The following is a 15780-nucleotide window of genomic DNA, read 5'->3' as shown; positions in this document are numbered from 1 at the left end:
CCTATGACCAGCTTCCTATGCCTAGCTTCCTTTGCGTAGCTTCCTATGCCCAGCTTCCTTTGCCTAGCTTCCTATTCCCAGCTTCCTATACCTAGCTTCCTATGCCCAGCTTCCTATGCCCAGCTTCCTATGCCTAGCTTCCTATGTCCAGCTTCCTATGCCCAGCATCCTGTGACCTTTTTTTTAACAATCCCTTTCCTGTTAGCCTTGAAAATGGCCAGAATTGATTATTGACTTTCACCCATCATAGACTTCACTTGGGTTGAATTCAAGTTCAGAATATTTGGAATTTTAGAATGTACCAAACCCCCAGTATATCGATCCTTGGCACATTTGCTAATCCCTACTAATTATACCCATTTCTCACAACTCAAATATTTCAGTTGAAGAAAAAGGCTGTAGCTTTTCTTAGCTGGTTAATTCACCTTTACCAAAAAAACTGTCTATGCAGGTAAGGGCACCTGTAGATAAAAAAACCTGTCCGAAATACTCCCAGATATGGCATCCTGTCCTGCCTTGTTGCTAGGACGTTGCTAAGACACTTCCAGCTGATTCAAACCCTGTCTCATACACTCCCTCTCCCTGTCACATTAGCTCTGAGCTCAGCAATGCTGAGACAGGGGAGATAGTGGACCAGACATGTGCGAGCGTCGGAGAGCTCACATCCGTGTGGGGGTGAGCAGTAACAGCTAGGAGTGTCTTGGCAACCTCCTAGCATCAAGGCAGGATGGGATAATTTCTGGGAGTTTTTCAATCAGGCTTTCGCAGGTACATAAATGACCTACACCTATAGCAACAACATTATTTAACTTTAGTAGGAGCTGCACAATTTGGTTTTATCTACAGACACCCTTTACTTGCATAGGCAGTTTTTTGGTAAAGGTGAATTAACTAATGACTACATATGTGTAGCCAGGTGACGGCTATATCATTATGCCTTTCAGGGACATTTACAGATTAGAGCAGCCTTTCTCAACTAGGGTGCCCAGGCACCCTTGGGTGCCTTGAGGTTTCTTCAGGGGTGCCTTGGCAAAATGTCTAAAACTTGCACAAAACGTGTATACAAGCCAGTGGGTGGAAGAAGCCTGCCTTTTTGTTACACAAAGCCACAGGTTTTCATTGTATGCCATTATGGCCTTCTAACCACCAGCATCCTGACAATCAATGACATCATCAGTTGATAAGGAGGATATCAGTTGCCTGCACAGCATCCTTGTTTGGCCCTCCCGTCCGTGCTGGGGTCACATTAGCTCAGTGATGGAGTGAAACTGAGGGAAACATTGGAATACTAGTCAGGACTAGTGTGAAAAAGTGTATTTGATTTGGAAGAATGAATCACCTCTAGCATTGGGTGTCCATGTATTGATGTTACTGCGTTGCATAAAACTATTAGAATCGTTTTTTACATTTTAGAATGGGGGGCCTCAAGACTGTCCATAATTTTAAAGGGTGCCTTGACTGAAAAAAGGTTTAGAAACACTGGATTAGATCATGAGTAATGCTTTACCCCTAGTGCCCAGCACTGGGACTGCTACATTACTTCCTCTTAGCATAGTGGATCAAGTTCTTCTGACAGCAGAGAATCTTGGGACCTGTAGTCCTTTAGCCAATACATCCTGTATTCCTGAGTGCTGATTGAGCTACAACTACCAGAGAGTGGGGAAACCAGAAGGTTGGTGGTAGAGCAGATATATTCTACAGCAAAGAACTGCCTCACACTTAGTGTGGGATTCAGAGCTGAACACAGGGGGACTGCCATTCTCCTCCAGAGACAAATTGTTGTCCCACTGCTTTGGGACTCTGTACACTGTTCAGCACAGTGATGATGCCAATCTCCACACCAGGTGATCATCAACTACTATGCATCGGAACAGTCACTGCCTGGTCTTCACCCAGACATCCCTGTACGCTGTGCTGACAGGCCGTCAGGTGGCAACTCTGCACATCCCTGCAAATAGTCCAGAGCCTGTGTAAGAACTCTATTCCTAGGAGGCTGTGCTGTTCATGGGAATGGTGAGCGGGCGGGTGACCTACCTCTTTCTGTCATCACTCTAGAGACACTGCATGCAAACATCTTTACACCTCAGCATCAGGAAAGCTTTGCGTTAAACAGTGCCACAGCCTGTTTAGTTTAATTGAATTACCAATATTCACTACTGTTTATGGGTCCCACCACTGCTAGCCGAAGACAATGGACACCACTATATCAGGAACTTTAAACATCACAGGACTCAAGTTGCAAACTCTAGTTAAAGTGATCTCTTCTCTTATAAGGCCATTATTATTCAAATTAGAAAGTATAAATTTACATAATTCTCTGTATCCACCATTGCTGCACCGGTGGCCTAGAGGCTGATGATAAGTCAACAAGCCTTTTCTGCCCCCTCTTGGTGCTGGTGTTGCAGTTTAACTGTATCATTTGCTAAATGTTGATAACTGAACAGGGGCAGACTGACATTTGGAAACTCGGGCACTGCCCAAGGGCCAGGGGTCAGTAGGGGGCCCCATGAGATGCCCCTGGTACCTTTTTCATAGGCTTTTTTGAGTTTGGGCAAGGACACAGGGGCCCCATGATCCCCTATTGCCTGGGGGCCCCATGAGTTGTCAGTCCGCCCCTGTAACTGAATATTCCTTTTTACCAGTGTTCTGCTTTTATGCCTAACTGGGGTTGTATATCCTAAACCTATTACTCCTGTAGCCTACTCCTTTGAACAAGACGAATATAGAGATGTTACTTAAGAATTGTGTCTCTTGCATTATCATCCTATACTGTTGATATATGTGTGAACCCAGAATGTCAGAGGCTTGCAAGGTCAGGGCAACCACTGGGGACAAGCATTATCAAGCAGCCCCTGTGGAGTTAGTACTACACATGTTAATGTCACCCAATATGCGCTACAGTATTTGTCGCAATGAATATGCCCGTATGCCATAGCCAGTGCTGTGTGCTTTTCTATCTGATCAGAAAACATTCTAAGTCACCAACCAGCTTTAATGAAACATCAGTGTTTTATTGCTTTCACATTGCATTTCAAACAAAGTTCATATGTAAAAACTTCCAAATGCTACATCAATTTAAAGGCAGATATTAATCCTTTGTCACAACAGTTCCTCTTTCTGCTCTGCAAATGTCTCCGACTCAAATTAAAGACAGTCTTGTCGATCGCTCATTCATGTGGGTCATCCACATTGCCTGTCACCTCTCGGCTACATAACAAGGCATTTGCATTTACAGATATAATTCTACCATCATAGAAGAACAGTCTGGCCATTTCAAAAGCCATTATAACATTTTAAAAAAAGAAACAAACATAATACTTAAGGTGGAAATCAAGGCATCAGAAAAATTCTATTTGTGAAACCCCTAGTACATGGCTTAAAACATTTATTTAGAAAAATAAATTGTGAAAGCACCATAAAAAGTCTTCTAAAATAAGGTAACATGATCCAGCTGCTTTTCTTTGTGTTTCAAAAGATGCAGTCTAGAAGAAGAGATTCCTGCAGAGGCTCTAGCTGGTACCATCAAGGTGGTCATGCAACCAGTGTTAGGAGTTAAGCTCTACAAAAATACAATAGGCACGACATAATGATATATTATGCAACCAATAAGGCACTATGAGTGAAGGGAGTGGTTCAAGGGTTCCAACATCATTTCACTCTCTGAGCCATGGAGGCTCTGGAATTGGCAGAATAACCGCTGTTTCATGATGGTGCATTGTTACAGCCCATAGGAATAGTTATACTGTCCAGGACCATTAAGTGTCTGATATATCTAGGAAGTTCAATGTAGGGTAAGTATTCATACCAATGAAATACAATTAATTGACTTCCACTTTCAAGCACCATTATAACTCCTCCAATCACACCTATGTAACTACTTCCCCTAGCTGCTAATGGTAAGTGTAGTATTCAAATATTATTGCAGTAGAATAGGGGTCTCCAAACTGCGGGCCGTATGTGGCCCTTTGCATGTCTTTATCAGGCCCTTGGGGCACTATTCCTTCCACTGAGACCAATGATTGGGCACTATTCCTTCCACGGACGCCAGTGGTGAGGCACTATTCCTCCCACTGAAACAAATTATGGGGCACAATTCCTCCCACTGATACCAATGATGGGACACTATTCTTTCCACTGAGACCAATAATGTAATTTTTTTTTAACTCCCAGTGATCATCATGCTTAGTTTACTCCTACGGATACCAGGGAGGTTTCTGCTCCCACTGGCCACAGTTTAGCCCACCTAAAGTTTGAAGGGCAGTAAAATGGTCCTTTGGTTAGAAAGTTTGGAGACCCCTGCAGTAGAATATAAAATGATGCTGAAAAAGGCATGTTAAATTAGGCAAGTTAAGCCCAGGCACATGTTTGCATTGATCATTAACTTTGTATACATGTATGCCATTACTCTCCTCCCCCATCAAGTCTATCAGGTATTCAAGTGCATCTTCAGATGAAAGATCAAGAACAGCAGGGTCACGGCAGAGCTCAAATATAGCACAACTCTCCTAGAGATTCCAGAGTACTGATATTGCTATAGCAATTGCTATTTTGACTGAGATGCTTGAGAAACTTAAAGTACTACTCAGAATCAGTAGTGGACTCTTCCTTGGCATACTGTATGTAGAACACAGTGGTCCACATTTAGGTATGCAAGTAAGGTATGTAAAGCTCAGATGAACTATAGGTATTGACACCAATACTGATCTGCTATGATATGAGTGTAACTTTGCTATATACTACAGGTGAGGTTGAGAACCCTCCAGGACATATCAATTGCCCACACACCACCCGTCTGACCAATACGAGACTATGCTACTAAAGAATGCAGTAGCTGAGCTGCTCTGGAGTCTACAGACTTTTCTAAGGGCTTGCATGCTAGAGTATTTTCTATGCATCTCTATTTAGTTTTGTTTAGTTTTCTTTGCCACTGGAGAAGGCCTTTTGTCCCCATGGTCATGCTTTTAGTGCTAACTATCTCATTTACACTGTTCCAATCATGAGTTCAAGCTGATGCCCATGTAGCTGTAAAATACACAAATTAATGGTGAATTATATTTATTAATACTCTGCTACAGTGTTACTGTGCTCACAAGGGAAATACTGATCTGAGGACAGAACAGAGCAAGAAGAAGAACTCAGCAGCCTACTGCCTCTCCTGCCGCCATTCAGTCACAGGTTAGGGGAGGGACAAGTAGGACAAGTGTTACTTATCTGCAGCACAGAAAATTAAGTCTGGTGGTACACTGGTGGTATTTGACAAGAACTCTCTTTACACTGAAGGTCAGTAAGAAAATGAAACCTAACCTAACATACAGCTAAAAAGGTCATGGCATCAACTCCGTCAAATCTATGTAGATACCATTAGGCAGGAGATCAATCCATCACTGCTCACGCAAGCAACTCTGCAACTTCTGGAGGAACCTTGTTGGTCTACACCGGGTGTCGGCAACCCGCGGCTCCGGAGCCGCATGCGGCTCTTTTTCACCTTTCCTGCGGCTCCGGAGCACACTGCCCACCAGGTGACAGGCAATAGGGTCGGCAAGCCGCGGCTCTTTTAATGCAGATCTTCTGTGTGCCGGGCGCCCGCTGGCAAACATTGGCTGTCAGGATGTAGGCGGGGCAGCCCGGATGTAGGCGGGGCAGCGTGACGAACTCCTCTCCTCTCACAGTCCGCCCTGAAGACCAGAACGGCGCGGGAACCCAGTGAGAGGAACGCGCGGAGCAAAGGTAAGTGAATTCACACAATATGGGGAATGAATTACTATGGGGGATGAATTACTATAGGGGGGATGAATTACTATATGGGGGATGAATTACTATATGGGGGATGAATTACTATAAGGGGGATGAATTACTATAGGGGGGATGAATTACTACGGGGGATGAATTACTACGGGGGATGAATTACTATATGGGGGATGAATTACTATAGGGGGGATGAATTACTATAGGGGGGATGAATTACTATGGGGGATGAATTACTATATGGGGGATGAATTACTATAGGGGGGATGAATTACTATGGGGGATGAATTACTATGGGGGATGAATTACTATATGGGGGATGAATTACTATATGGGGGATGTATTTTCAGTTTTAAAAATGTTTCTCTCAAAATAAATTTCAATCGTGGTTTTGGCGAGATTTGGCTCAGTCGAAAAAAAAGGTTGCCCACCACTGACCTGAGGCTATGATTGTGATTATGACGATACACTGTGGCCCTGATTAACCCTTTGCTTACTGGGCCCTTAAACCCCCTTCATGACCAGAGCGTTTTTTGCAATATATGCAGTGTCGGATTTGTTTTAAATGTTGCAATGGTTTTGCGGCTCCCAGTCTTTTTTTCCCTCTCGGAAACGGGTCCAAGTGGCTCTTTATGTCTTAAAGGTTGCAGACCCCTGGTCTACACTATCAAAAGTTGCAGTAATTATGAGGAGTTAAGGCTAAGCCAAGATATGCTCCTGCCTGCCTGCCTGGTTAAATTAACCAAAAAAAAGAACAGGACTGCAAAATTGTCCTGGTTCTCCAACAAGCCTGTAGCAAGATCACTTCATTGCATCAGCAGCCTGGAAGTCCCATACTGGCCAAACTTGACATTAGCAACATCCAGAACCCAAGTTCTATGTATACCGATGGAGCTGCCTAATAATTATATGTTCGAATCTGGAGGACTCTTCATTAGAAATAATTTAGATCAGTGGAGGACTCTTCATTAGAAATAATTTAGATCAGTGGTCTCCAAACTTTCTAAACAAAGGGCCAGTTCACTGTTTTTCAGACTTTAGAGGGGCTGGACTGTGGGCAGTAGGTATCAGTGGGAAAAATAGTGCCCCATTGTTGATATCAGTGGAAGGAATAGCATCCCATCATTGGTATCTTTGGGAGGAATAGTGCCCCACCACTTTTGTCAGTGATAGGAATGGTGCCCCATCATTGGTGTCAGCTGTGGGTGGAATAGTGCTCCAAGGGCTGGTTAGAGGCAAGCAAAGGGCCACATCTGGCCCCTGTGCTGAAGTTTGGAGATGATTAGTTTAGATCAAGCAGTTTGCTGCCAGTTTACAGTTTAAAGCCACTTACTGCTGTATTTGCTTTCCATATCTTGAACAAAGAGGCATTTAACTGTAGTAGTCCAGTGTTGCCTTGGAAATACATAATGTTTCTAAGTGATTCAAACTTGTCTGCATGCTTCAGTTACTGGATCATTAGAAATAGCACAACACTCTGTTAAGCACTATGCTTTTACAATTGTACACACATGAAAGGAAGAAAAATCAGGGGAGCTGTGTGTGGCCACTCTTTATACAATATGCCATAGTTATCAGTAGGGCAAACAAAGGCAAAGCATGGCACCCACTGACTCCCAGTGATCTTATAGTAAACCTGCAATAAGAGATTATGGACTAAACATAGCAACAAACGGGGCGCTAGATTCAGATTTTTTTTTAGGGGTCACTGAAAATGTCATTGGGCACACTGGCTCTAGTTCAGAAACACTCCACAAAACTGGGGCACCTCTCAGGAACAGGGAAGGAACCAATAGTTGAGAATCTACACACATACAATCCAATGAGAGCGCCAACAAAATGTCCATGAGTCCAAGTTTTTTAATGATAAAATTGATTCATGGCAGAAAAAGCCAACGCGGGTGCCAAACACACTACCCTTTCATTGTGGAGTTTTGACTGTGCTGAAACAGACTTAGGTAAGCAGATACCAAACAGATCTGCGCTCTGATTTACTGCTTGAAACATCTTCAGGAGGACAGGTTAAGCCACTGTTAGTGAATGCAGCAAAGCCTTGGATAGTTTTCAAGCCAGTGGGTCAGCATAACAGCCAGGGAGCAACAACAACAACAACATGATCATCAGCCTTTCCAAACTGGTTTACTTTAAGAGACAAGCGCAGACAACACATTATTTTGTGTGTTTGCTTAGGAGAACGGCATATTGATATATTGGCAGTATTCCCAGATCCTGAAATGGGGACAAATAGATAACAGGTTATATTTACAGATCTCAACAGCTCTGCCATTACAAGCAATAGAAATGTTTGTGTTTTAAACATTTTAGCATTTTGGTTTTCTTCTTTTACAGCTATATCATGCATACAGCGTGGTCTATGTTTAGAGAGAAAATTAGAAATTCAAATCTATGTCAATGTGTCTTTGGTATACAGTATAAAGTACATTGTCTTTTTACTTTTTATTAAGCTTTTTATTTCCTAACCTGTGCTAAAACATAAAAGATAGAATCTGAAATACTATAAGCAACTCAAACAACTTTATAAAATGAAGTACGACTCAAGTATATAACGGTATGTTTTATAAAACCATAACATTTAGTACATTTAATATTCCTTATTTTAAAGTATCTTTCATCTTTTTTTTATTTTAATACTGATAAGGGATATCAGCATAGGAACAAAAAAGGGGGAGGGGCATTGCTCAATGCCACCAATCAGGTTTCATCTCTCAAAGAAAGCAAGGAATGTGAGTGATTTCTGTGGAAAACAGCTCCGCTTTTATTGTAATTTGCATATATAAGTGCAAATAGTGAGATGTGAAAAAATACTATAGTTAAAGTAAATGATCAATAATTACATTTTAGAGCAAATATCAGATTTTAGAGACTGAATGTTACAGCAGAATTACGGATTTCGTAAGGGCTTATCCAGTAAAAAAGTGCAAAGTGCAGTGGCAATGTACATAGTGCAGTAACCCATCTGAGCCAAACAGATCTATATGTTTACTAATTTGACTGCAATAATTTGAGATCTCTGAGCTGCTATGGGTTAAATAGGTCTGCATTTTTCAAACACAAACGTGAACAAGACCTTCAAATATTAAAGTCAGTGGGTTAGCATGTCAGCAAGGCTGCTAATAGCTTCAAAGGGAAAGGTCAGCAATGGTGGCCTTCTTTTTTCTCTCACAACAGGATTCCTTAAAGTGCAACGTTTCATTTTTGTGCTAGACCAACATATACTATACAGAGGATTAGAACTAATCCTGGAAAAATACATTTAAAGTGTATGTAAATCCAATTTTTTTTTTTTCCAATGGGTAAACCTGTTATTGTGACAATTGTCCAAAAAAGGGAATATCTCTTCATTACAGAGAAATCTCCTCTAACTTCCTTGCTTCATTGTCTCTACAACAGGAAGTGAACAGAAATCTTCCCGACCAGACACAGATGGTAAACCAGTCATGAGAGGAATACAGAGATTGCCTTTCCAAACCTTCGTAGCCTAGTTTCTTGGTTGTCATGCTGTTATTCTGGCTTTATTATGTTCTGAGTCACTTACCAATAATAAGTATGCAGGTCATGAAATTCAGAGAAAAGACCCATTGGTAAATGGGTCATCATCACAACCAGGCAACTAGAATTTTCAGAAAGAGGTCAACAATGTTAGACTCCAAGGTCCTTCTGTGAATGGTTTCCTTTAACATGCCTATGAAGCCAAAACTTTTTTTTAGCTTTGGGTAGTATGGAATGTTTGTGCCCCAACTGTGGAGATTTCCTTTATCTTCCCTCAAATCGTGGAAGTGGGTGAAAATCTCATCTAAATTAGGGGAAATCCCTTCAAAGCCAGTTGTCACCAGAACAAGTGTTCCCATTGGAAGATGTCCACTCACCTCCTTTTACTGTAAACTTATGAAACCTCCTATCAATCTCTGTTCTGGTAAGACTGTTCAACATGACAAATTGGAAAGAATACTTTCAGTAATAAATAACCAACAATGATGCAACAAATTTTGGTTTTAGACTTACTGTAAGGTACATTGCACTTTTTGCACTGAGTTACTGAATAGGCCCAATGGTCTCTGGAGTCCACTAATCACCTCAAACGTGACATTGACCCTTCACTATGAAAGCCAACATGTGCTTAGTTGTCGTGCATTAAGTCGATTTTTGCTATCCCCACTAAAAAATCAGCAACTTGCAAGGCAAAGTAAATGAATTACAACAGTGATGTTCTTACTGATTGTACTTTTATTAGAAGAGTCAGATCAGTGAATAATTCTTATGTTCATTATGGGCTAAGCTGGCCATAGACGAAGCGAGTTTCTTTCCTGCAACCACGGGTGGCAGGAGAGAAAAGCGCTCCGTTCCCCCATCAACACAATCAGTGTTGATGGAGGAGTCTCTCCCAAGGAGCCATTGTATTCTCCTGGTGGGGGGGAGGCTGGGGGATCCTGCTCCACCAGGAAAACACAATGATTACTGCTAGCTGCTATAATAGCCTCTAGCAATAGTTACATGTAAACCTGGCAGGCTATTTGTACCCAAGTCAATCAATTGATCAACTTGGGTACATTCAGACTGCCCATACATGGTTCGAATCTGCTGAACCAGCCAAGATTCAAACCGTCAATGGACGGCTTTAGTGCCCTTTACAGACTGTGTTCTGATGTTTTAAAGATAACCTGTATTGAGGAAGTATGGAAGCTGCCACTGGTAATCTCATCTTCTTAAAAATACTAGTTCCTTTTCTGTCATGCTAATCCAGCAGCTTCAGTACTTTCTGAGTTACGGATTAGCAACAAATGTAGGTATTTGAGTTCTGACCTCACTCTTACTTTTATGACTTGCATGCATGTTCCATGTCAGTGTCTCAAGGTACTGAAGCCAGAGGCACCTATGACATCTAGCATTTTTAGAAGATGACCAAAGGATGGCAGCCTCCACATTTCTTTAAGTACATATTTCCTTTAATGGTCCTTTCCAGCCAGGGAGTCTTCCATAAAAAAAACACATTCCACATCTCTCTAACTTTTTCTAAAATGAGATAAACGTCATAAATACTTACCTGACTCACTGTAACATATTGGGTTCAGAGTCTTCTCTATTCCATACAGCATAGTGGGAAGGTTCTTCTTTAGGTATCCCCATCGCTACGTGGGTGACATGGACAATGCCCATTGGCTGTCCATTGGCAGGGATTTTACAGGCTCCAGAAGACTGGAGTAGTGAGATGTCATCCTGAGGAGGGTCAGCAACAAGGCTCAGTTGGTGGTAGGCCCAGACTACAGAAATTGATCATCAGTCTCCAATAGCAGAAGAGGGACTGTGGAGGGACACGTGACAGCAAAGTCAAATAAGCAAGAGTTGTTTGGAGGGCTGGGCATTTTTTAAAAAGTAGATGGTAGGTATTGATGCAGGTTTTTAAAAATGTTTTGCTTGGAGATGGTCAAATAACCCCAGCTTTCTAAATTCATATCCCATCTTCAGCTTTCATTATATAATTCTACTGCTCCATTTATAATGTTCTTCTCCTTAAACTGCTACTAAAAAATTCCTACAATGCAAGTCTTGAAACACAAAGGACTTTTCATCAGCTAAAGGCCTCCAATGATGTTACAAATGCTAAATCTATACAGTTTTTTTTAAAGTATCAATTAAAAGGCAGACAATGTTTTTTGTCCTTTTAAGCACTGTAAAATATTTAGCAGAATGCACGCCATCCTGGCTAACATGGTATATTACTAATGATTAAGCTGCTCCACAAACCCTCAGCTAAAACTTGTAAATCCCCAACTAAAGCTGGCCATAAGTGAACTCTTCTTCTGCCAAGTTCCTCTGCTAAGGGCCATCACTAGAATTACGGGGCCCCATACAGCTTGCCTGACTGAGCCCCCCCCCCTCAACTTGACAGCCCAGCCTTTAAATGCCTTACTGTGTTCATGCAGTAACTCCGCCAGCCACAGCTCCCAGCAATGCAGTCCCTGTACAACAAAGCTCGGATAAGGAGAGGTAGAAGCAGCATCAGTTGTGCTGTAGTGCAAAGAGTATTTTGATAGGGTATACACAGACTAACAAAGAGATGAGATTATTATTCTGCTGCTTCTCCTTTCACTGTCTAGTCACAGGCTGGGGGTGGAATAAGACCTCTGGGTGTTACTGAATAGCAGAATGAGAAAAAATAGGCCTCCTGTCCTGACAGACAAGATTGTGTTTTGTGATTGGACTGTGTTAATATTTTGGACTACAGAACACTTCCTCCTTTCCTCATCTCTTAACATAGAGGGTGGGTGTTCTGTAATTCACATTGGTGACCTGGAAGTTCCACTGAATTGCAGGCACAGTGCTCTGCATTCTGCATGGATCAATGGATATTTTTTTGCACTTGTCAAACCTTTATATTATACACATTCAATAGTATGTTTGACACACCGAAAGGGTGCAAGTAAAAGAAGTTCAACATTCGGGTCTACAAACTCTTTAAAGATAAACCCTAATAAATGTAAGAACCTTTAAATCCAGTAATGTATAAATAAAAACAGCATTAAATGTATTCTTCCATAGAAGTAGTATGAGTACCTAAATATCACTTGATTTCAGACTCCTGTAATTCCCTGCGCAGCAGCACCTGGGAGGTTTAGGGCCAGTAGCTGAGTCAATCAAAGCACTACTGTCTACAGAGGTAATACATAAAGGAGGGGAAAGCAGAGTGATAACCTTATTGCCCTTTCACTGTCCAACTAGGGGTGGACTGACAACTCATGGGGCCCCTGGGCAATAGGGGATCATGGGGCCCCTGTGTCCTTGCCCCAACTCAAAAAAGCCTATGAAAAAGTTACCAGGGGCATCTCATGGGGCCCCCTACTGACCCCGGGCCCTCAGGCAGTGCCCGAGTTTCCAAATGGTCAGTCCGCCCCTGTGTCCAACCAAACATTGGGTTGGGTCTTGAACCAAGGTGTATTGTGTAGTCTTCCAGGACCAGGTTGTGCTGGATCTCAAGCAAGGTTCTACAAATGCAGCTTCAGATGAGATCAGGCATGTTTCACATGCTGCTCCAGATGGGATCCAGCATCATATTCCTCAATCACATCTCAGATGCTGGCTCAGCTCATTTCCACTGAAGCAATCAATTGTACCAGCAACAGGAATGCCACACACCAAGATGCAAAATAATATTCTTCCAATATTAAAAAAGCCAACAGGTTGTTATCTGACATATTGTGCACTAGGCATAGCACTTTCTCAAAGAATCTGAGAAACCGCTGTGCCTAGCACAAAATATGTGAGAGGAGAACCACAGAACCTGTTTCTGCTGGCTATTTTAATAAAGGAAGAATATTATTTTGTTGTATGTGACATTCTCTACAAAGTTACAAATGCTTTGCCAGGTAAAACAGCTTACCCACAGTATGTATATTTAGATGTATATCTGGTGTTCAGCTTTAACAAATAAGTACTTAGTTTTCGGATGTTTAGCATTTTTTTTATGTAGAGAAGATCATTTTTATATATTTCACCCTATCAGACAAAATACATGCCTATTTGTGGCCAGCATAATACTTGCTCTTACTTAACTTATAAGAGTGCTACTTTCTGCACACACTTAAGTCCTAAGAATAGCTTAATCTTGACCTGCTAAGTCCTACAGCTATTAAATAAAAGAAACGTGTAAGCACTAAATCCCCTAACCTTCCACGTCTCCACAGTTATATTTATAAGTCACTTCCTTCCAAAGCGGCAGTCTGTAGTTTGATTAAGAACTTCTTAGGCTTCTCAGCAAGGTAAGGAATTAAAGTACAGCTCTACATTTGTGGAAAATTGAATACTAAAGGCAGGAGAGGAAAAAAAATAAATCAACTTTTTAAGTAGTGCTTATTAACCATCGTGTTCCCTTAAACGTATGTAGAATCTTGAAGTATCCACTACTGGTTGACTTAAGGTCGCAATGAATTCTGTGTAGGTAGGCCAACTACAATTAGTAGAAGAAGGTCATAGTTCCACCATAACTATTGACAAAATGATACAGTTCTCATTTGATTCAGTGGATACTTACAGAACCTGTACAAGTATATAAAAAAATGTAATAAGCATTGTTTATAAAGTTGATGATGTACTACCATAGAATATCAAATTTGCCAGGAAAGTGGAGACATTCTTTAAGCTTCTCTTGCAGTCGCTAATAGGTTCATTATTGTAAAAAGTTCCAAGTCCCTGTAGAGCTGAATGTCTTTGTTAGGATGCCGGTTTTCAAGTGGAACGATGCTTGATCCTTTATTTTCTGATGAGCTCAGATGCCAACTGACAGTCTGGGTCGTTCAGAGGGTCATAGGCCGAGCTTAGCTTGACACCAGTTTTACGTTCGACGCACCAGCATTTTCCACGCTGTCCGTCCAGAGCTGGATGGCACTGTAAAAAGTGGATGAAAGGCATTTTAATGTAAACAGCAGCAGAAATATCCATGAAAGGCCCAACGTCACCCAAAGCCCAATGTCACTCTTATAGTCACTTTTATATAAAATGCTCAAATTGGCAACAGGTACATGGGGGCAGAATTACAAACTAAACCTGAAGAAAATAAAAATACAATGGTAGTCAAGCCAATGCCGTCTTATGCACCCTAATGCTGGCCTGTTACAGGACCCCAATATTACTCCCTTTTCCAGACAGCACCTCACACATACCCCTCTTTTAACCAACCATACTTCACTTGTTAACAATACAGCTTCTGCTTGGAAATGCCTTTAGATACACTTTATTCTCAGTTAAAAATGTGAGTTTTTTTACCCTTCTCTATAATAATCTGTGCTGGCAGAGCTGAGTAGTAGCCACACCTCTCAGCACAAACTTCCTTGCTCAGACATGTAAAGAAAGGTAGGGGTGTGTCTAACCGACATTGCGGTAATTACTGAGTGTACTGGTGCCTGCAAAACTGCACAATTATACTAAAGTGGAATTAAACCCTCCCATCACTTACAGCTGTAGCACCCTCCTAGCATAGGTTGCTAGAGAGCTTCAGGTAAATTTAGCTTGCTAGCTCCTCTGTAATCATTGGAGCAGTGAGTGTTTATTTTTAGCTATTCTGGTTCTCACTGGCTGTAGGCCCAACTGCTTCCCACTGCCTTCTAGTGGATTCTAGAGGCAGACCCTGGGTTTAAATATTCATGTGGTCTCAGCCAATCCTCAAGGGAGAAGTTGTTCAGTAGGTGGCTGAGAAGTGCATAAATGGTATAGGGCTTGGAGCAACAGGGTTCTTCTTGTCCAGGAGGAGAAGACTCCAGTCTGAAGGGAAGTCTGCAGGAGTTCATCGAGGTCCCTGCTCAGTGGGAGCTGGGGAGCCTACTTTCTGAGATGAGCTGGAGCCAAATCAAAAGGGGTTCACTGAGGATCTGGCTTGGGAGTTCACAGGAGAAGTGTCAGGCCGATATTGGATGGAGACATTCAAGTATATGGGGACATTGGTGTCCTTTTATCATGTAAATGACCGCTGCTCAGTTCTCTGGCATTCTCGTAGAACACAGTTCTCCTGTGAATGCCTTTTTATGAAGCGGTGTAGATCAATTCTCCAAATGAAGGGAGAAGCAATCTACAAACGCTGGAAATTGACTGCTTTTACTTTAATCACTCGAGATTACAGTAAGAGATCAGTCAAACACCGTTTACTAAGCAGCGGTAAATTATCGATGCTTCGTTTGTGGTTCCTCCGATTCTCCAGCTCTGAGCTGGAGAATCTGGAGGGAGAACACAGATCGCCAGTGAAGGGCTAATATCACTTCTTCATATACTGGCCATCTGTGTGCTGAGATGATCGGCGGAGAACATGTTCTCCGCTGATCATCTATGCTTCCTAAACCACTAATGATCGGAGATCAGCAACGATCCTCAGGATCTGGGCTGATCTCTGTTTCATAAAAGCACACCATTGTGTGTACAGGCCTGAGTGAAGGATCCTAGTGACTGTTTGCTGCTTTAACCCTTTGAGCATCTACTCCAGTGTTGCTGAATTGGGACATTTCCTGTGCTTTGAGTTCCTGAATTGCTTGT

General features: G+C 42.0%; 1 protein-coding gene across 2 annotated transcripts in view; it reads right to left on the bottom strand.

The window, feature by feature from the left end:
• Positions 1–2990: 2990 nt before the first annotated feature.
• Positions 2991–15780, bottom strand: part of IGFBP4 (insulin like growth factor binding protein 4) — a 92815-nt gene continuing 80025 nt past the window's right edge. For both annotated transcript variants that reach the window (XM_089674398.1, XM_089674399.1), the window contains exon 4: positions 2991–14145. In XM_089674398.1, coding sequence (XP_089530524.1) covers positions 14011–14145 — 135 coding nt within the window. In that variant the 3' untranslated portion in view covers positions 2991–14010. The remainder of the gene's footprint in view (positions 14146–15780) is intronic.

The sequence above is a fragment of the Staurois parvus genome, unplaced genomic scaffold, assembly GCF_062004578.1.
Source record: "Staurois parvus isolate SC_StPar_1 unplaced genomic scaffold, SC_StPar_1.0 ptg000151l, whole genome shotgun sequence".
NCBI lineage: Eukaryota > Metazoa > Chordata > Amphibia > Anura > Ranidae > Staurois > Staurois parvus.
This window is presented reverse-complemented; position numbering and strand designations above follow the sequence as displayed.